Genomic DNA, 23506 nt, shown 5'->3' with positions numbered 1-23506 from the left:
ACACACTTGTCGTTTATTTATACAAACATGGGTAGCTATTGACGGGCAAATTTAATACACACGCAGACCAAGCCATTCAAAGGGGATTCGACAAAAATGTGACCAAACTATGCAAGAAACCCCCCTCACGGTTAATAAAACACACATCCACCGCCAGAAGTGTAATACATTTTATTTTACTCTCTAGAAAGGAGACAAACCTCACTTGAGAGTCACAGCGTGCTCCTGGCTGAGCCCAATGCTGTGTTACACCCACCAGTGCCCGCCGAGTGCCACACACCACTGTGTTGTATTCCACCAGCCAGTGAGTATGCTATGACACTCTCTAGCCCATGTGCACTGTAACACCACTCCGTGAATATGGCATGCCACACTTACCTTCGCACGGGTTATATTGCCCCATCTAACTCGCCTTCCTCGATGCCTATGTTATAACGCACAGCGCTGTGCCATACATGTTACAATCTGGGATCCATATCTTTGTCACAGTGCATATGCAACGTTACACTCCCCAGCACATATTTTATATCACAATTTTAGAGACTAGTTAGGTTACACAACACTGCCCTGTGCATATTACACTCCAAGGCGCATATCGCATAGCACGCGCTAGTGCCTGTGCTATCTCGCGCTCTCCAATGAATCTGTCATTGCGCACAATGTATTGCATATTATATTTCACGCCCCGGTTCATCTTATATCACACTTTTTGGTGCATAGTTTATACCATATACTATATCTAGTTTTCATTTTCAATCATGCTCTCAGGACTATGTTCTATATAACACTGCGTCCACCTACCCTTTTCATGGGCATTACATTTTGCGATGGGGTGGAGGGTCAGGGGGTGTTTCTGCCAAGTGAGCCCAAAGTCACAGTCACAAAAGTCCTCTTCTTCCTGAATAAAAGTGAGATTATGCTGCATACTTGTTCATATTTTAAGTGGTTCGCACAGACACACATTTTAAAAACAATAAAGTTCCTAATACCCGCCTTCTCTGAACAGTTAGCTTGCTGCCCCATCCACCTCCTCCCTATCCTCTGTTGTCTAAATCCATGGACTAGCCTCCTCCCTCCTGCCATGCATGGTCTGATGTGCTGCCACTGCCCTCCATTTAGCATGATGTACCAGTCCCCTCCCTTCTCCACTGTGTAAACACGCCCTGTGGCCGTTTTAAGTTGGGAGATTAAGTCCCCCTGAATCCTGAGGGTCCCTAGGGTCAAACTAGCCCACTAGGTACCTCCAGTAAGCGCCACAGAGCTGCGTTGCATAGAGGTGTAAAAAGGGGCGTGGCCTCAGAACACCTGTCTGCAACGCAGCTCCCTGGCGCATACTGGAGATACCTGTTGGGCTAGTTGGCCCTCAGGGAACCTCACTATTGAAGGGGAATTAATTCCCCAACTTACAACTGGCCAGGGGGCGCGTTTGCAGAGTGCTGCAAGGAGGGGGCGTGGCCTCCGGCGCGATGTCTGTCTCTTATTTATTTTAGTTTTTTTAAGAAGGAGGGCTGTGTGGCCCCCCTTCTTTTTCTAATTTATTGGCCCTGGGGACCCCATCCCCAGGGCCTGCACCCTAATTTTTTTTGTTAAAAAAAATTAATTTGGAAGGGGGCTGTGTGGCCCCCCTCCCAAGGGCTTAATCGGCCCCGGGGACTAAAACCCCCGGGTCATGGCCTTTTAAAAAAAATTCTTTAGGAGGAGGGCTGCGTTGACCCCCTCTTCAGGCCACTTATGGCCCCGGGGACCCCATCCCCCGGTGCCAGCCTTTGTTTTTTATTATTTTTTTTTAAAGTATATTTATAGAAACACCTAGGACATGCTGGACAAACCGTATGTACCTATCATCATGACGATTTGCGTGATATTTATTAAAAGGCGACTATGCATACAATGAATCCACGTGGAATGTATTTACACCGCTAGTGAAGCTCTGACGTGTCTGACGCCCTACCGTGCCTAATCCCGGCGCCCCCGCCGGTGGGTACTCTCCAAGTAGACACACTTGTCGTTTATTTATACAAACATGGGTAGCTATTGACGGGCACATTTAATACACACGCAGACCAAGCCATTCAAAGGGGATTAGACAAAAATTTGACCAAACTATGCAAGAAACCCCCCTCACGGTTAATAAAACACACATCCACCGCCGGAAGTGTAATACATTTTATTTTACTCTCTAGAAAGGAGACGAACCTCACTTGAGAGTCACAGCGTGCTCCTGGCTGAGCCCAATGCTGTGTTACACCCACCAGTGCCCGCCGAGTGCCACACACCTCTGTGTTGTATTCCACCAGCCAGTGAGTATGCTATGACACTCTCTAGCCCATGTGCACTGTAACACCACTCCGTGAATATGGCATGCCACACTTACCTTCGCACGGGTTATATTGCCCCATCTAACTCGCCTTCCTCGATGCCTAAGTTATAACGCACAGCGCTGTGCCATACATGTTACAATCTGGGATCCATATCTTTGTCACAGTGCATATGCAACGTTACACTCCCCAGCACATATTTTATATCACAATTTTAGAGACTAGTTAGGTTACACAACACTGCCCTGTGCATATTACACTCCAAGGCGCATATCGCATAGCACGCGCTAGTGCCTGTGCTATCTCGCGCTCTCCAATGAATCTGTCATTGCGCACAATGTATTGCATATTATATTTCACGCCCCGGTTCATCTTATATCACACTTTTTGGTGCATAGTTTATACCATATACTATATCTAGTTTTCATTTTCAATCATGCTCTCAGGACTATGTTCTATATAACACTGCGTCCACCTACCCTTTTCATGGGCATTACATTTTGCGATGGGGGTGGAGGGTCAGGGGGTGTTTCTGCCAAGTGAGCCCAAAGTCACAGTCACAAAAGTCCTCTTCTTCCTGAATAAAAGTGAGATTATGCTGCATACTTGTTCATATTTTAAGTGGTTCGCACAGACACACATTTTAAAAACAATAAAGTTCCTAATACCCGCCTTCTCTGAACAGTTAGCTTGCTGCCCCATCCACCTCCTCCCTATCCTCTGTTGTCTGAATCCATGGACTAGCCTCCTCCCTCCTGCCATGCATGGTCTGATGTGCTGCCACTGCCCTCCATTTAGCATGATGTACCAGTCCACTCCTCCTGCTCTCCATTGCCCAATTGTATTGCCCATCATTGACCTCCTGCTTAGCCTCTGTGCTTAGCTTGCTGCCCCTATTCTCCTTCCCCCTGCCCTCCGATGTCTTTGTGCATGCCCCTGCTCCATCCTTTTTGCCCACCATGTTCCATGGACCTGCCACTCCTATCTACTCTGAGTGTTCTGTTGAGCTGCCACTCCCCTCCCACCTGCCTAGCATTGTCAGATGACTGTAACCTATCTCTGCCACCTCCACCCTGCCTGTCCACATGCCATGCCCCTATCCCCTTCCTCCTGTCCTCCATGGTCTATTTTACTGCGACACCCTTCTGCCCTCCCTGGTCTGTTGTGCTGCATCTGCTCCTCCTGCCTGCCCCACGCGGTCTGTTGTGAGGCCCCTTCCCCTGAACTCTCTTGTCTGTGCCCAGGTCCTGACCTTACCTTCTATCTTCCATGGTCCTTTGTGCATGCTCCTGCACCCTCCTTCTTGCCCATCATAGCCATTGTGCTGCCACTAACCCTCCTGCTTGCCATGCATGGTCTTCTGTGCTGCCATGGCCCCTCCCACCTTCCCTGTGTGGTCAGCTAGCTGCCCCTGACCCCCTCCCACCTTCCCTCCATGGTCTGTGTGTATGCCATCTTAGTCTCACTGTTGCTCTCCATGGTGTGTCTTGTTTTTAGTGCCCATCCTGCCTGACCTCCATGGTCATCTTGCTGCTCCTGCCCTGCCCCTTTGCCCCCAGCCCTCTGTTTCCATGTGCAGACCCCTATTCCCTCCCTCCTGGCTTGTCTGTTCCATTGTAATGCCCCTGATCTGTCCCTCCTGCCCTTTATGGTCTGTTATGCTGCAGCTTTCTCTCCTGTCTGTCCATTATGGTCAGCTACCTACCATTGCCTCTTTCCCCTTTGTTCTCTGTTGTCCATGTGCATGGTCCTGTCCCCTCCCTATTGCTTTCTATGGATTGTTGTGCTGCACTCCCGTCCTGCATGCCCTGTGTGGTGTATTGTGCTGCTGCAAACCCTGATGCCTGCCCTGTAGGGTCAGTTTGGTGCACCGCTCCATGTCCCTCCTGTCCTCTGTTATCCGAGTCCATGTCCCTACCCCAATTCCTCCTGCCTACCATGATCCAATGTACCATACTTGCAAACATTTTGAACTTGGTAAGAGGGAGATTTTGAAAAAAAACTGGGGTATTGATTTTCCCCTTTGAGTTACATTGAAAAAGAGGAGATTGTAGACAGCAGACAGATCAAATAAAGCCCATTTGAGCTTAAAAACATCGGACGTTTCCTGGCTGAAACGTGTCTGTTGGCATGTATGGTTGTACTACCACAGCCTCTTCCTTCTGCCCACAATGGTCTATTATATTGCCACAGCCTCTCTTGCCAGTCCTGTATTGTTGGTTTGTTGCCCCTGCCCCCCTTTCCACTGCCCTCCATAGTCTGTTGTGCTGCCACTGTCCTTCCTGCCTGCCCAGTGTGGTCAAATTGTTTCCTCTGCACTCTCCTACCTGCCTTCAATTTTCAGAGTCTGTGCCCCTGGCCTCTGCCTCTCAACAGTATCCCAATGAACAACTAGATTGCTAACATTCTATATTTATTACAAAAGCGTGGAACGCCTGATGTCATCTTGATGTAATCAAATCTGTAATACCTAGAGAATTTCCTTTAGAAATTACATATATGAGAGGGTCTTATGTGCATCAAAATTATGGTTAGTGCTCTAAAAAACTAAAATGAGGACATGTTTTCTGAGTTTTCAAATAGCGACAAAGAACTTTTAAATGATTTGTAATCTTTATGTTTTTGTATCCAGTTGACCACTTGATTAAATGTTGCACTTAGGGGAGAGGATGTGGTGTTACTTCCAGAGCTGCAGACTTTGCAACTGGGGAACCAGGTTGGAGTTTCTGCTTCAGCTCAACATTCTGTGATTCTGGTCAATTCACTTAATCTCCCCATGTCTACAACCAAAATGAATTTGATCTTGTGTGATGTAACCAATGCTCATGTAAAGCACTCCAATACCTGACAAGTCTGAACTATATAAAACTGCACATACACAAAAAAATAAGTGTTTTGCACTCTTCTGTCATTGGGCTACATGTGGGCTACATCTGGGTGATATTTGTGCTGCATTTGGGCTCTTTTGTCTCTGGTGGCCATCTTGGAAGATTTATTTGTTATGAAGTTTCCTAATTTCCTCATTTACTGCAGTCTCCTCAGTAGGAAATGCTTTCAGTTTTTTACTTTGATTCCATCAAGAAGGTATTCAGATATGTCACACATTTGCCATAAATTCTGAATGTTAGCACTCTAGTTGCTCATTAGATCACTGTAGTAAAGCTACTGCTCACCACGGAAGTCTGCTGCTGGTATTAAATGTGCATGTTTCAGTCTGCATATCAGAATCTTTTAATGAAATAGAAGAGGATTTGAGAAGTCACTCAAAATGTGCCCTAATTTTTCTCTCTTCAGCACTAATCATAATTTCTATGGCAAAATGAACCTCCTCATTGTGTTCCTTTTTAAATTAAATATTTTAAGTGTTACCACTTTATTCCAATGAAGATGGCTTCAGGTGTGCCATACTTTTGTCATAAGTAAGACTGTTAGCGCTCTAGTTGTTCGTTAGAACACTCTGGGACATTCTGTCATTGGGCTACGCTTGGGCTACAGCTGGGGGATATTTGGGCTACATCTGGGCTCTTTTGTCTCTGGTGGCCATCTTGGGAGATTTATTTGTTATGAAGTTTCCTAATTTCCTCATGTACTGCAGTCTCCTCAGTAGGAAATACTTTCAGCTTTTTACTTTGGTTCCATCAAGAAGGCATTAAGATGTGTCACACATTTGCCATAAATTCTGTATGTTAGCACTCTAGTTGCTCATTAGATCACTGTAGTAAGGCTACTGCTCACCAGGGACGTCTGCTGCTGGTATTGAAAGTGCATGTTTCAGTCTGCATGTCAGAATGTTTTTATGAAACAGAAGAGGATTTAAGAAGTCAAAATGTGCCCTAATTTTTCTTTCTGCAGCACTAATCATAATTTATATGGCAAAATGAGCCCCCTCATTTTGTTCCTTTGTAAATTAAATGTTTTAAGTGTTACCACTTTATTCCAATCAAGATGGCTTCAGGTGTGCCATACTTTTGTCATAAGTAAGACTGTTAGCGCTCTAGTTGTTCGTTAGAACACTCTGGGACATTCTGTTATTGGGCTATACTTGGGCTACATCTGGGTGATATTTGGGCTACATTTGGGCTCTTTTGTCTCTGGTGGCCATTTTGGGAGATTTATTTGTTATGAAGTTTCCTAATTTCCTCATTTACTACTGTCTCCTCAGTAGGAAAAACTTTCAGTTGTTTACTTTGATTCCATCAATAAGGCAATCAGATGTGTCACACATTTGCCATAAATTCAGAATGTTAGCACTCTAGTTGCTTATTAGATCACTGTAGTAAAGCTACTGCTCACCAGGGAAGTCTGCTGCTGGTATTGAAAGTGCATGTTTCAGTCTGCATGTCAGAATATTTTAATGAAATAGAACAGGATTTGAGAAGTCACTCAAAATGTGCCCTAATTTTTCTTTCTGCAGCACCAATCATACTTTCTATGGCAAAATGAACTCCCTCATTTTGTTCCTTTTTAAATTAAATGTTTTAAGAGTTACCACTTTATTCCAATCAAGATGGCTTCAGGTCTGCAATACGTTTGTCATAAGTAGGAATGTTAGCGCTCTAGTTGTTCTTTAGAACACTCTGTGAAGCTGCAGTAGAACACAAAGGAATTAACTGACAGTCTCTTCCCTTGTTGGATGTACATGTTTTACTCAGAATGTCAGAATTCATTCTCACATGACTGAGAAAGATAATGTGAATTTACAGAAAATATGCTCTCAGTTTAGCTTATAGATCACCTTCCAAACCTCTGTGGGAAAAGCATGAGAAAATAGTTTTCTCTCAAACATGATTCATGATATCACAGCAGAAGGCTTTTTCACATGGTAAAATCACCTTAGAACACATCACAATTCCTAAAATGAGTATGGTACCATCAACAAATGATTTATAATGTAACTAAAGTCTTAAAACATTCTATCAACTGCAATGCTTTTTAATAAGGTGCTATCATGTATATTGGTCCCAAGATGGCTGCCAACACTTCTTGGATGAAGTACTGACAGCCAATCAGATCTCACGATGAGATGTGTGGTTAGGCTCCTCCCAGATATATCTATCTTTTTAACTCTAATTTTCTCAGGAACTACTGAACGGATTTACACCATTTAAGCAAAAGGCACGAGTCTGAACAGAGGACTTCCCCTTTGCCAAATTTGGTTTAATTCCGTTCAGCAGTTCGGGCTGTAGCTGCGTCAACAGGTCCTATGGGAAAATGCATAGGGAAAACGCATTTTGGGACCCCCCTTTTTTCTTGGCCCCCGCTTGACGAATCACCGTGAAATTTTCAGGATAGGAGCGGACCGGAGCTGACCAAAAGTTTGGAAAATTTCGCGAAGATTCGTCAATCGGCGCCAATGTTATTCCAAATAGAATGTTGCGGATTTCCTATGGAAAATAGGTCCTAACTATAACTACCTACTAGCGACTGCCAGTAGGTAATATATGTGTGTGTGTGTGTTCTCATATCATGATGTTACATAGCGGTTTACCAAAAAACAAATAACGCCACACGGGTTTAAGTCCTCCATAAAGATAATACATAATATGTTTATCTATATATTAAGTTGTCAGTTGCTTTGAGTTACATACTTGTTTCTCATCAGAATGAATCAACAACTTTGGGGAAGGTGGAGCAGGATCATGATGCTAAAGAAGGGCAGACAGAAAGATAACGAATATTAATAGGTAAAGGGAGACCAGTGAACAGCAAAACGTCAGATGTGCCTCATATATTGCCTTACCACGGAGAGATGATCTTGTAAGACTTCATCAATAGCAGCACATACTTCTTCGGTTTGCTGTCTGAGCTGTGCTGGAGAACACATCTGAGAAAGTAAAAGCTAAAGGTCATTATCTGATTTGAAATTGTAATGACTAGCAGGGCAAATAAAATGAAAACAAATATTACTTCAGAGTATGTATCAAAGATGTCTTCTGCATCATGTGGTGACTGTGCTGGTTCATCTATTGCCTATTGAGAGAAAAAAAATACTTTGTTATTGGAAGCATTCACTAAATAGTTCATCAACATTCAATATGTTTTATGTTGTAAACAGTTATAGTTAGTGTCTAGATAATGTGCATGTCTCCTAGCAGTAAGAGTATATCTTGTGAAATGGGGCCCGATGCTACTGCTTCGAAATAGAAGCTGCAACTTTCAGAGAACATCATTTTGCTGAGCTCTGCCTATAATTCACTCGTTGACAGATTGCAGGGCTTTAAGTGGGATGAAAAAAGTGGAGGGTTTCTACAAATGGTGGTGACCTATGTAAATAAGGTAGTGGCTGAAAGATGTAAACATGTTATTTTATGTTAAGTTATGGGCTTTTATAAAGTGTAGACATATCACCCTATCAGGGTCTTATGGCACTGTTGACGAACATGTTAGAATAAAGTTTGTCAAGGCATTAGAGGAACTTTAGAACATCCAGGTTATTAGCCCTTTTTAAAATGTTCTTTGTCGGTAATGGCCTAGAGGTATGTAGGGAGCTGGTTTCACAGTTGAGGGGTTAAATCGGAAAAAGATCTGACACCATTTCTTGCAGTTCTGGCCCTAAAATGGGTCAATAAATATTTTCCTCCTGGACAGAGATTCCTTGTTGGCACATATTGATTACGTTTTCTCAATAAGTACCTTAGTGCATTCTCGTGTAGGTATTTTTGTGTGAGACAGATAAGCTTAAAAAGGTGTCCAGTATTCCTGTTCCTTCCCAAATAATATAACCTCCGTCTTGCTTAAATTAAGTTGTAAGCAGTATGTCTGCATCCAGTTGGTAATATGATTCATACAATTTGTGAATCTGATTTTAGTGCCAGCTGGATTGGGTCCCATGGTTATTACCTGTTGTGTGTCATCTGCAGACGAAACTACATCAAATCCATATAATTTGATTACCCTTGCCACGGAGTTGACATATATAATAAACAGCATTGGACTTAGTGCAGATCCCTGAGGGACTCCTTTGTCAATTACTTTATTGCCAGATATAGAGGGCCCCGATTCACAGAACTAACTTAAGACAAAATCCTAAACTTACTACCATTTTGGTATTCACAGAATGCACTTACTACTTCTGGTATTCACAGAATGCACTTACTACTTTTGGCATTCACAGAATGAACTTACTACTTTTACTATTCACAGAATGGACTTACGACTACTAACTTTTACGTCCGCACTCGGGCCGGAATTTCCGCCCCGAAGCGGAAATTCCGCACCCGGAGCGGGAATTCCGCTCTTGGGCCGGAACCTCCGCTCCCGGGCCCGAATCTCTGCTCCCGGGCCCGAATCTCCGCTCCCGGGCCGGAATACACAAACTGTGGCCATTGATCATTTTAGCCAAGGGTAAACACCTGTCCAAGTGCCTACCATCCCACACCATGCATCAGCTGACACACTACAGCCAATCCAAGCCAACAGCTCCAGTTTGGCATGATGTTGCAAGTGCCTACCATCCCCCACCACGCTCCAGCTGAAGCCAATTAACACTAATTGATCAGCACCAAAAAACATATAAAAGCTGCACACATTGAAAGAACAGGCTTGGCCACAGAGAGTTTGTGTTGACAACGCTGACACCGCCAGAGAAAAATGGAACTATTGAGGAGGAAGAAGAACTTCACTGCAGAGGAGACCACCATGCTTGTGGAGTATATATTGAGGCACCACAAACACCTATATGGACTCCCACCTTACTGCACCAGTGGCACACAGAAGGCAGCCCTAAGGCAGCAATTAGCCACTGCTGTCACAGCATTGGGGAGGAGAGGCGCACAGTCCAGGACATCAAGAAGAAGAGGCAGGATGAAAGGCAGAGGGTGAAGGAGAAGTACTCCAGGATCGAATTAAACAGGATCCTCCCTGCTGCATATTCTGGACCCCGCATCCGTCTCACCGCACTGGAGGAGGATATCCTTACCACAATATACCCCCACTTAGTCCATGGGCTACCTGTTAGTGACGTCCGTTACGTGGTACCAGGTAAATGGGATGAAAAGAAAAAGTGCATGAAAAGATTGTTTGTGTTGCACTGTCATTGTGAGTAAGGAAGTTGTCCAAAGTGTACTCATGTGTCACCCTCTGTATGTAGCACGACAAGTCCCAGAATCCTTTGCATTAGAAATGGCAAATCCCTCCCCCACTTTTGAAAACATTGGCACTGTACTGTTGCCGCAATACACAACCCTGCTAAGTAGCAATTGACAAATATTAGCAGGGATGCGCCAGTAACAATGCGACACACAATTTAACTCTTGCGCAACCATGGATGCGTCACATTTACAATGCGGTGCACTGTGGCGCATGGATAGACAGATGTGTGTTGCATCTGATGGCATTAGGGGTGTGCTTTGCTGGAGTAGTGCCGCAAGTGTGACGCAACTCCAACAATGTCCATGGACAGCCCATACCTAATGTTCTGTGCCACTCACTACGTGTGCTTCAAGCAGGCATAAGGTTGCGTAGCAGCAGCCTATGAAAAGTGACTCCATGAAATCTCCTCGATTACACTGCATCACTTTTACGAGGCATATCCCAAAGAAATGCCCACCCTGCCTACATCAAAGCTGACACAGGTTTAATGTTGCGCAGGGCTTCACAACATGACACATCCCCATAGATGCAGCACGTTGTGAATAAGTCGAAATGTGTCACCTGTATTACACCACCGCTGTGTCACAGAAGTGACGCAACGGCGGTGTAAATGTTTTTCAAGGGGCTTGTAAACCTGCCACAAATATCCAAGAAGTAAATCACCCTGTGCCAGCCTAAATCACAAAGCAGAAGGTGAGAGAATCATCAAATCAAAATAGTCGTACACCTATTCTGTTGTTCATTTCCCACACTATCACCCCATTACATCCCCAACGCACCACTGCTCCTACCTGCCCAGTCTGCTGCAGTACTTCACAACACTGTTAGCATGCAGAAGAAATGGGGAAATCCCTGAAAAGTTCCACAAGCACATTTCCCGTTTGGTTACTTTTCTCTCTTCTCACCCATTGACACATTCAGCCAGAGCACAGACAACTGCAGTAGCAGAGGTCCCTGCATCTACGGGAAGGAATCAACATCGTACAGAGAAAGGCATACCACCCTCACCAACTGGTAAGTCAAACTGGCCAGGAGATGGTCAAAATACATACATTGTCAGGAGACGACAGTGGGACATATAGTGCCCACATATGAAAGTCAACCAGATATGAGAAAATAGCTGCATTACTATTGGAGTTGTCAATGAACATCCACCTTTAGAAAATGATATTTGTGAACAGTGAAAGACAAAATATAACATGTCTTGCCTCATCATACCTTTGTAATTGTGGACCATAACATGTATTTCACCAACAGTCCCAGACCTAGGAATCCAGTCCTGTAATCGAGTGCCACAACTAGTCAAAAGGGTGTCCCCACTATGTTGTAATAGTGTCTGTAGACCTAATCAAGAAATCCAATTTGCACAAATATGGTAATGAAGAACAAGAAGTGAGATACCAGGGTCAGTAGTATTGACAATGCATCCACTGTCCAACTTTGAATGTTTCCAATATACATTAAATTGCCCAGTCCACACTGCTGGTAATGTACTTCTTACATTGGCTGGCTTTTTTGTTGGCTATCAACAAAACACGATAGTGGACCTTACCTCAGGATTCGTAGCCATGTCATTGTGATATAGCTTGCATCTAGGTAGTGGGCCTATTCTAAGTTATATGTGGGATCACAGATGATATTAAGAATAACACACTTCTGCAACGGTGGTGCCCACAACTGCTTGTGCTCATCCTTTGTGCCAGAAATTTAGTGCATCACATGTGGCTGCAGAAATGTAAAGTTGCAAAACACACTTATCATTGTAGGTACAATGAGGCCCTCCCAGAATCAAAGACACACACTGACTTCTGCTACAAGGTTGGCTGTGACATCTGTTCGGGGACCACACACTGTTCCGGTGCTGGGCCAAGGTAAGTAAACCCAAGAATAAATCAGGCTGAATGCTCATTAAAAGTGCCTTTCACCTGCACCGTATGTTGTATGTGTTGTACAACACTGCGGTCCTGCATCACAATATGCTCACAGATGGCATTTGAACCCATGCAAGATCAGACACTGGTGGCTAATGAAAGGATGACACAAAATGTATGCCAAGTGAGTGCAGAATGGACATACAATAGTACAATGTGTCATATGAAGTGACCAAAACACAACAGGCTTGCAATTCAATGATAGTAAAAAATCCCTAGCAAAATGTATATGGTTAAATCATAATGAAATTGGCATGGCTGAGGCCAACACAGATGCCAGTTGCGTATCTTTGAGTTGGGTGTAGGGGCTGCTAAGGTGAATCTTCATGCAGTCACACCTGCAAAATAACTTGGCTGAAGAGCAGCACGCTGATCCAGTGCAGGCGGAAGGCATCGAAGCTTCTCAGCCTATCTGCAATGTGTGAGCATAACCAAATGTTGCATTCTGCTTGCCTCCTCTCCTACCGTATTCACATGTATAGGTGAGTGTTTGACATTTGAGGTTTGGATGTCTGCTGTACAAGACACCAATCGTTGTCAGCTAAGTAGTACCATGATGTTGGAAATAGAGTATGCAAAGAGAGGACACTCAAAGGATGGACATAAGAGATCTGTGTTCTCTCATTCAAAAATGAGCTGTGTGACTACATTCGTAGGGATGCACAAATGAGCAACATCATGTCCTTGACTACTGCACATCTCACACATGAACCCCTTTCTGACTTCTCAACAGACATTACACTCATGAAAAATGTAAGTCTTAATGGCAAAGGTGAAATCAGTGTAATGCGGAGGAGTCTGGGTCATTTATCCCCTTCCTTGAAATATCAGTAACCTTCTCACACAAGTTTGTCTGTTCACGTGTCATCTCATTAATGTCAGTGCTGCGTGGAGGTAACAGCTGGCAAAGGCTGCATGTGAGCAGATGCCCACATGTAACGTCCATGAGGTAAACATGCTTCACATTGTCCTGGATTACCCACAAATGGTTATTGAGAATGACATGTTGGCTCAGAGCTACCATCTGTTGTACTAAAATATGGACATGTATGTCTCATCACAGCTGCTGACAGGATGACACCACTGCAGCGGACCCCATCCCGGGGACTGCATGACATCCTGGCTGCAGCAGTGAAACCCTCGCGCACCTGTCCTTCAGGTAATTCTGGCATGAGGTGTGTCTGTTGATGTATCATCTTATTGATGTCAGTGGAGGTAAAGGCTGGCAAATGCTGCATGTGAGCAGGTGCCCACATGTAAAGTCCATGAGGTAAACATGCTGCACATTGTCCTGGATTACCCGCAAATGGTTATTGAGAATGACATGTTGGCTCAGAGCTACCATCTGTTGTACTAAAATATGGACATGTATTTCTCATTACAGCTGCTGACAGGATGACACTACTGCATCAGACAGAATCCCGGGAGCTGCATGACATCCTGGCTGCAGCAGTGAAACCCTCGTGCACCTGTCCTTCAGGTAATTCTGGCATGAGGTGTGTCTGTTGATGCGTCATCTTATTGATGTCAGTGCTGCGTGGAGGTAACGGCTGGCAAATGCTGCATGTGAGCAGGTGTCCACATGTAAAGTCCATGAGATAAACATGCTGCACATTGTCCTGGATTACCCGCAAATGGTTATTGAGAATGACATGTTGGTTCCGAGCTACCATCTGTTGTACTAAAATATGGACATGTATGTCTCATCACAGCTGCTGACAGGATGACACCACTGCAACGGACACCATCCCGGGGACTGCATGACATCCTGGCTGCAGCAGGGAAACCCTCGCGCACCTGTCCTTCAGGTAATTCTGGCATGGGGTGTGTCACTAGCTTAGATTACTAAGCCATGACAGAGATCAAGATCCCCCTCTGCATGGAATCAGCAGTTGTTGTTTACAAAGTGAAACACAAATCAGGAGTGTCATGTGCCTGTCTGTCAATTAGTGTTGCAGATCATTGAGAATGTTGTCACTTTCCTCTACAGCTGCTGCATCAGGGACAGCTAAGTCCACAACAGCTATGAGGAGACAGGTTCAGCAGGTGACACTAGGGGGGAACGCGATGGGACAGAAAGTTGTGGCTGGAGCTGGTGAGTTTGCTTGTATCATGTACATCTCCGTGTAACACCTCAGTGCTATGGTCTGAACTGTCATTTGTGGTGGTACCCTAAACAGGTCACATGATCCTCATCTGTTGATGCAAAGTGCAGTTAATACAACCCTTGTGTTGTACCACATGTAATACCAGGTCAATCACTAATACGGCTGCCTCTGTGTTCCAGGGGATGCTGAGGATGAGGATGACAGACCTATGACCAGTGCGGGCAGACGGGGAATCCCCTAATCCTCCAAGCAGTTATGTCAGCAGCAAGTACTGCTCAAGAGGAGGAGGAGGAATTTCCTGAGGACGTCCACTTGGTGGATGATGATGACTACATATCCATCAATTCCGGGGATGACGATTCTGATGCCAATGAGAGATATCGTGCCAGATTGTCTAAATCTGTCAGGGCATCACATCCTCCGCCAAGCAACGTTCGTCAGCCTCCTCCCAAGCAAACATTTGCCTGTCCCCAGCATCGAGCAAACCAACCCCAGCTCCCACGCATCCCAACACAGACATCACTCCCTCACAGCCCTCACGTCCAGGACCGACATGGTGGTTCCCCTACCCGCTCTTCCCTATACAGTGTATCCCTGCCATCCTCTCCACCATCTGGGGGAAGTACCAGCCCTGTTGTGGTGAAGGTATCCCCTGGGCACCATTCTCCTGCCCACAGGCTCCCACCTGCCACCCCCTCCCCTGCTGTTGGGCCTGCTCGTCCTATCCATGGCAGACACCTGCAGAGAGGGCCTGCACCTGGCTATGATGACCAGTGGGAGCAGGACTTCTTCCAACAGCAGACAGATGTGAGGCAGGACATTTGTGCCATAGGGGCTACCCTGTCAGACATGTCTGAGTCCCTGCAGGACATGGTCCAATTCCCCCAGGTGGTGGACAGGCTGAGCCAAGTTTTGGATAGGATGGCTAGAACTTGGCAGGACATGTCCAGGAATATGAGAGACATGATATCCATCCAAAGGGAAGAGAGTGCCAGACACCATGCCTTGGCCATGAAGATGATGGAGGGCATGCTGAGAGTGATCCAAAGTCTCCCTTCACGGTCAACGCAGGGAGGGGAGGCATCATATCTGCCTGCAGGACAGCACATTCACACACCTGTACCACCAACTGCACAGCACCACATCAAAGGTACAAATCCACACTGGCGGCCTGAACAGGCACTCCCACCACCTGCACAACCACCACCAACACCTGCACAGGCACTGCCACCACCTGCACAACCACCACAAACCCCTGTACAGGCACTGCCACCACCTGCACAACCACCACCAATCCCTGTGCAGGCACTGCCACCACCTGCACAACCACCAACAACCCCTGTACAGGCACTGCCACCACTTGCATAGCCACCACCAACCCCTGTACAGGCACTGACACCACCTGCACAACCACCACCAACCCCTGTACAGGCACTCCCACCACGTGCACAACCAGCCCTTGTCCATGCACAAACACCAAATGTGCATACTCCATCTGCCCCAGCACATGTAGATCACCCTGTACAGGCCAATGGACAATACCCACCTACACGTAGGCGACGAGCCGACCTGACCCCTCACAGCGATCATCACCCCCAAAATTGTGATGTCGCAAGCATGATCGCCAGTGACAAGAACTCCAAGACAAATTAACCACGTGAATATGTGTATAGAAAAAATAAAGATCTACCAAACTAAGATTTTGTTGTGTATCATGTCCTGTGTAACGATGTAGGTGGCCTAGAGATGTGAGGAGGTATGTGTGACACAGTTACAAGTGTAACCCATCATTGCAACAAGCCATTATGTGCATAGGAGATGACTCACCAAATATGTGTCCATATTCTGAACCAGACATTCAAAATGAAGTCAAACAAGTTAAAGTAATTAGAATTCCTCAAAGATATTTATGAATGAACAGAAGAACAACCGTCCATTTGGAAGGTAGACAGGAAAACAAATGATGATCTTAATGCAGATGGAGAAGGGAAGTTGGATTGGGGTGGGGCAACAAAAATATAACACGTCAGGGAGCGTCAGGGAAAACAGTCTATTTACAAGGGGAAAATGAAATAATTGTTCAGGACGACGTCTCAGTCAAAAGTCAAGTGTCCTTCTGGTCATCCTCTACTACCACAATGTCCAGATCCTCAGAGTCTGATGCAGGCACACGGCTGGCGGGTGCAGGAACAGGTACAACATGGGTTTGTGACACACGAGGAGTACAGGGGAAACAGTGTGGGGCAATGGACAGGGGAAGACATTGACGGTGGTATGGGAAGGGATTTGGGAGACAAGAGACGACATGGCTGTGGCCTTTGAATTGATGCTGGAGGTGAGGGTGGCCAGAGATCGGACAATGTCCTCTCGCATCATGCGTATCTCCAGACACACTTGTAGCTTGTAGCATGAAGTGAGCGGACATGTCTGACTGACCCTCACACATCCACCTCAAGTCCCCTGGCATAGCTACAGGAGGAACAACACTGGGAGGGGCCTGGGGGGACAGGAGGGATGTGGTGTCTCAGGTCCGGAGCAAATGTTGTGGTCGAGCTGGCAGCTACGATGAGGGGGACTGGTTGCAGGGGATGCAGCTGGAGCCCCTGATGGAATGGGGGACTCTAGAGGTAGGGAGGGACTGATGGCAGGCCCAGATTGGGTATTGGCCTGCCTTGGGGATACCTCTTCAGGACCCACAGGTGAAGAGTCTGGGGGAGAGTAGCTCTCCACCACATCATGGGCAGAGGTGTTGGGTTCTTCCCCACTCCAATGTCCGCAGCCTCCACCCGGGAGGTAGCACCAGCATCAGGGTGTTCCTTGTCAGTCTGGGTGGGCGCAATCCCCTTGCCTCCTGATGTTTAGGGTCCATCCTCATCCGCTTCTTCCTCGCTGGTGGAAAGAGGGTGTAGCCGCCGGCACACTGATGGCCTCGCGCTCCGGACCTGGTCCTGCTGTCCTTCCATTTCGCCAGCTGTGCCTGCTGAAACGTAAGCAAAATCCTAATATGGTTGTTTCATGCAGGACGAGACACATACATAGAGGAGCCAAGGTCAGACTTTGTTTTCCTCTGATCACACTCTACAGTTGTCAGTGTTTATGAACTTACATTCCGTGTATGTTCACTGTCATTTACTGATTTGAGTCTGACATGGACATCTCACGTGAATGTTTGTGGCTTACACAACTGTATTGGCCAACCCTCAACCTTGGCATTCTTGTGATCTGTGTGTCCTGTCACTGCTACATGTGCAGGTTCTAAAAGCAGTCCACCAAAGGAGAACATGAAGAGTCCAGATTTATTTGAATTTAGCCATTGATATGGAGTTGCAGCTAGTTAACGTCTGGACAAGTGTCATCTGCTTTGTAGCATTGTATGGGACAAGACAAGTGCCGAATGTGGGTCACACATCCACATAGGGTCTGGGCTATTTCTTTAGCTACATTGTGAGTCTAGCCTTTTGCTGTCCCCACACATAATCTGACAATCGAGTGCCACATATTGGCTTTGGTGACTGATAAGGTAGTGCAGTTCACTGGTGAACAGTGGGGGATCATTATGACAGTTACCTGTACATGTGAAATGTCATACAGGACACTGAGGGTGAGACGTCTGTCAGTGGACACACCTTGCAAATTTAGATGCACTTGAGAGTGATGCAAGGATGTCAAAGTCTGTCTTGACTCCATGGCACATGATGATCTGTCTCAATTGGAACCCAAACTCTACAAATGCAATGCAAGTCACAGCATCCAATACCCTTTGGCCTGCCATGCGCACACTGGACAGTGTCTGTACCATTGCTCATCCAATGCACACATCAGTTACGATTTCCTTGTTCCAATTGTAGTGGTGCTGGCAGAGCAGATTTCAATATGAAAACACAAGTGTGGCTCATTTAACCAGTTGTCATGAAGAAACTACAACTCCCAAAATGCACTCTGCCCTGTACAGTCCATATGCCACAGTGTGCTTTTTTAATCTTGGTGACTGCTGCATGGACACGGAATCGGTGAATGGAGGCATGGGACACACAATGGTACAGCACTGTTTCACTCACATCATACTCCCAGACACATATTGCATATGATGCACTTACCAGGTCTCTGCTGCTCATGCTCCTCCAGCTGAGCATGGAGGGTCAGCCAAGCAGCTTGCAGGACCCTCCTGTACAGTGGGGAGAGGCGAGGACAATGCACATGGTGCTGGGAAGACAGGTCCATCAGCTCCTCAGCCTTGTGCCAGGACCAGCGTTTTAGGTCCTCCCAGCGCTTGCGGCATGCCCTAGCACTCCTGGTGTGGTCTCCCACTGTACTGCAGCACTCTCCGATATTGGCTCATAGCGTGGCCAGGGCAGCATTGCTCAGCTGGTGTTCTGGGTCCCCATATAGCTGAGGATATTTGGACAGCACCTCCTCAGCTAAGATGTCTAATTCCCTTCCAGTGAAAGGGGGTGCTTTCTCTTCATAACCCTCATCCATTTTGGGGCAAATAAGAAAGATGAGAGCAGCAGGATATCAGAGGATCTGATCTGTGATAGAGGATCACTCAGAATGAACACCAAATGGCTGCCAACTATTTCCTGTGATGTATTTTCTGCCTCCCACTTCCAGTAAAACATTTCCTGTATGAAATAATGTGTTCTGGGTCATTTTCGGAGTTTACGGCCCGTAAACGCAGTTTCCGGTTCCGGAGCGGCAGGTCCGCACACGCTCATTATGCTCCGAAATCAGAACTTCCGATTTTGGGCCGTAAACTCCGAAAATGCTTTTGGGAAAAGTGTTATATATTTTATCGATTCTTTCCTCAAAAAAGAGGAATAGTTTCTCTACCTTGTCTTGTGTGGCTAGAATGGTAGTCTGACAGAATGTAGGGTTTGTAAATTCTTTGAGCATTTTATATAATTCTTTATGAGAATTGGCTGCATTTTCAATTCTATTTATAATATGTGCTTCCCTGGCTTGTTTGATGTTATTTAAATATTGCCTGTATTGGTTTGTCTGATCTCAATGTTTTTTGTTACTCTCCATTTGTGTTTGGTTGTACTACTTGCTGCTTTTTCTTTTTTCAGGGAGTAAGTGAACCAAGGTGAGGTTTTCACTTGCGATTGACTTTACCACTGCTTTTGTTGCTGGAGCTATTTTGTCGAAGGCTAATATGATTGATTTCTCGAAAGTGTCTAATGCTTTGTCGATGTTCTGATGGCTAGTTAGTATAGGTGAACTATAGTGTGAGGAGAAGGAGACTTGGTTTACTGATTGGTTTTTGACTTGATAAGATGCCCCCGTGGGTTGGAGCTGCTTGTAAGTGCAACTTTAGTAGACTGATCTGACCAGATCAAGGGGACGCACGGGTTCACCCTGATATTAGAATTATTGGTGAACAGGAGATCTAAGGTGTGCCCTGCTGTGTGCGTGGGTCCGATCACCCTCTGGACCAGCCCTAGGTTGTTAAGATTGGAAATGAATTGCCTATTATCACTGTCTAAAGACAGCTCTGCATGATAGCTAATATCTCCTTTGAGTAGAAAGTTTTCCGTGGTCAAAATGTGTGAGGCAATAAGTTCTGTTCATTTATTGTAAAAGTTAGCCTTGGGCCCTGGGGGTCTATAGAAGAGCGCACTTCTCAAGGATCCCCTGTCTAATTTATCCATTCTGAAAATACACAGCTCGATCCAGTCAGCTGTGAATAATTCCACTGTGCTGATCTTTAGTCTTTCGCTATATGCTATGGTGAGGCCGCCCCCCCCGACAACCACTGCATCCACTTCTCCTTCACAAAACCCACCGTACGACACATCGCTCATTGTGATCCTCACAGAAGCTGGAACAAGGTCACCAAAGACCAGCTCACCACCTCCCTCCGCAAGACCCCACCACCGACATCCACGGAAGCCAACACCTCAGAGCGCAACCTCGACCGCTGGATCTCTGACTGCTCCAACACACTGTCTACTCTAAGGAAACCCTCAGACAAGCAGCCCTCCAAGGAAGCTAGCTGGTTTGCCCCACCCTCCAAAAGCCCAGGCACACCTTCATACAGCTCGAGAAAAGATGGAGGAGCAGCAAGATCATAACAGACCACTCTTCCTTCACAACCACCATCACTGCTCACTACCACCTCTTCAGAACAACAAAGAAAGCAGAGATCCAGGAACATATCAACACCAACACACCCAATAGCAAATAACTCTTTGCCGAGGTCAAAGAATTCGCCAAACCCTGCACAGAGACAGCAGACATTTTCCTCTCTCAAGACCCCTGCAACAACCTCGCCACCTTCTTCCACCCCAAGATTGAGGAGATCTACAACAGCTTCTTATCCCAAGACCCATCTACCGCAGCTGCAACAACTGTACCCATGGGCTCCAGACCCCAGCAGACCTTGCCTAACTGGACCACTCTCACCCCTGAAGACACTCCCAGGATCATGAAGAGCATCCACTCCAGAGCCTCCTTGGATCCCTGCCCTCACCACATCTTCAACACAGCCGGCATCTCCATTGCACCTGAACTCTGCTGTGCCATCAACTGCTCAATTGAGTGTGTCATCTTTCTGGAAGACTGGAAGCATGCAGAGATCAACTCCCTTCTGATGAAACCATCTGCCGACCCAATGGACCTATCTCTCTTCTCCCCTTCACAACCAAAGTTATAGAGAACGTCATCAATGTCCAACTCTACGTGTTCATCAAAACGAATCACATCCTGGACCTCTCCCAATGGACCGCTCTCCTTGCCACTACAGATGACATCCGCACCCTCCTCGACGAGGCAATGCTGCTGCTCTAATCCTCCTGGACCTCTCAGCCTCCTTCAACACTGTCTGCCACCACACCCTCTGTGCAAGACTTCACAATGCTGGCATCTGTGACAAAGCCCTAGGATCAGCTCCCTCCTCACCAGCTGAACACAGAGAGTCAGACTTCCAGCATTCAACTCAGAACCCACAGAGATCACCTGCAGAGTACCTCAGGGATCCTCCCTGAAACCCACCCTCTTCAACATCTACATGGACCTGCTTGCAGCCATCATTAGAAACCAAAGACTCAACATTGTCTCCTAAGTCAATGACACCCAGATAATTCTGTCCCTCACAGACATACCTGCAGCCACCAAGAGCACCTTCCACAATGGAATGAAGGCGGTTGCCACCTGAATGAAGGACAGGTGCCTCAAGCTTAACTCAGACAAGACCAAAGTCCTCATCCTGGGCTCCACCCCCTCCACCTGGGTTGAATCTTGGTGGCCTGCAGTGCTCAAGATCCCCCACATCCATGGACCATGCACAAAACCTGGGCATCATACTGAACTCCTTGTTCTCAATAAACCACAAAATCAACGGTGTTTAGTCTTCCTGCTTCCATACGCGCGACCTGCTTCGTAATATCCTCAAGTGGATCCCCACGAGTCCAGGAAAATGGTCACCCATGCCCTTGTCAGCAGCAGGCTCGACTACGGCAATGCACTCTGCACCAGCACCTCCCAGAAACTCCCAAAAAACTGCATAGCATCCAGAATGTTTCTGCCAGACTCATGCGGAATGTCCCACACTGCTGCCACATCACTGCCCACCTGAGAGAACTTCACTGGCTACTCATCAATAAAATAATAACCTTCAAAGTCCTCATACACACCTACAAAGCCCTCCACAATGCCAGACCTGCATATCTCAACTGCCGCTTCTCCTTCTACACTCCCACCAGACATCTCTGCTTTGCCCAACTGGCTCTTGCCACCATCCACAGATCCGCAAGACTGCACCTGGAGGAAGATCCTACTCCTACCTCACTGTGAAGACGTGGAACTCCCTGCTTCTGCACCTCAGGCAATCACCATCGCTGCCACAATTCAAGAAGGACCCCAAGACCTGGCTTTTTAACTGAACTGCAATCCACCCCCCATACTCAGCACCTTCATGGGTGAGTAGTCATGCCTTATAAGAAACCAAATAGATCGATTTATTGATTGATTGAGCAAAGCTTCAAATGGGCTAGTGTAGAGGTCTGTACCTCTCAAATTCTCAGGAAAAGTGTAAAATCTCAACGTATGAGAACACTAGTTAGTTACTACCACAAGAATCTTTGGGTAACACACATTGACCACACCATCAAGGGCTCCATTGTCCTTTCTATTCTCACGCTGAAGCTGATGCATTAACAAACTCTCCCATGACCATCCTGAGAATGGCATCATCATTGGGTACCTGCAGCTCCTTGCAAGATTGCGGAATAAAACTTGTCAGTTAATGCTCTGGTTCTCCATGTTCCTCATCATGCTCTTCTTCTCAGGCTCTCTATCGCTAATACAGGGTGACATCTATGATCAAACTGACAAACCATGTGAACCTACCAGCAAGGGAAAAGTCATGCAAGTAGAAAGGAAAAGAGTACTTTATGCAGAACGAAATGCAGGCCAATTCAACTCAATGGTGCATATTTAATATTTGTGTGCACATACAACTACAAATGAAATAAGAAATATCAGTACATTAGATTCAGAATTAGATTCATGTTGCATTTCAATAAATGTGAAATCATTTTGAATACACATATTCATTATGATACCAATGTGAAAGCATTAGTGCATACATTTACATAACTCATTCCCATTTCTAGTGTATTTCATTTTAAAAATGTGGGTATGATTCTTATCAAGTGTCTATGGAGTATATGTCATTTTAATAGTGTGGAAGGACACAATGGTGCCAATTCCGATCCGGTAAAAACCGGGTACGAACCGTCGGACGGAGCCTTTTCTCCGTCCGACTCGTAATCCATCCGAAAATGCAAGTACGATTCATACGAAAACACCATTTCCGTACGAATCGAACAAAACACCGACCGAACAGAAACTAAACACAATTCCGATCCTGAAAGGCGCCGACGTGACGTCGGTACGCATCCAGCCTACGTTTCACGAACCAGGAAGTACGATTCGAACCGACGTCATCCCGCACGGAAAATATTTACCGGCTGCCAAAAACTGCCGGGAAATCAGGACGACACACGCAAGGAGCAGCTGGACGCGACGAACAGACATGGACCCGAACCTACGTGCC

At 46.1% G+C, this 23506-nt stretch overlaps 1 protein-coding gene across 7 annotated transcripts in view; it reads right to left on the bottom strand.

Moving 5' to 3' along the window:
- MLIP (muscular LMNA interacting protein) overlaps positions 1-23506 on the bottom strand; it is a 1822558-nt gene that overhangs the window by 493907 nt on the left and 1305145 nt on the right. For 6 of the 7 annotated variants that reach the window (XM_085610855.1, XM_085610860.1, XM_085610856.1 and 3 more), the window contains 3 exons: positions 8226-8288; positions 8059-8142; positions 7907-7963 (listed from right to left, as the gene is read on the bottom strand). The exons of the other annotated variant lie outside the window; for it this stretch is intronic. In XM_085610855.1, the coding sequence (XP_085466981.1) occupies positions 7907-7963; positions 8059-8142; positions 8226-8288 (204 nt within the window). The remainder of the gene's footprint in view (positions 1-7906; positions 7964-8058; positions 8143-8225; positions 8289-23506) is intronic. 7 annotated transcript variants of the gene reach the window in all.

This window comes from Triturus cristatus, chromosome 6 (assembly GCF_964204655.1).
Source record: "Triturus cristatus chromosome 6, aTriCri1.1, whole genome shotgun sequence".
Classification (NCBI taxonomy): domain Eukaryota; kingdom Metazoa; phylum Chordata; class Amphibia; order Caudata; family Salamandridae; genus Triturus; species Triturus cristatus.
This window is presented reverse-complemented; position numbering and strand designations above follow the sequence as displayed.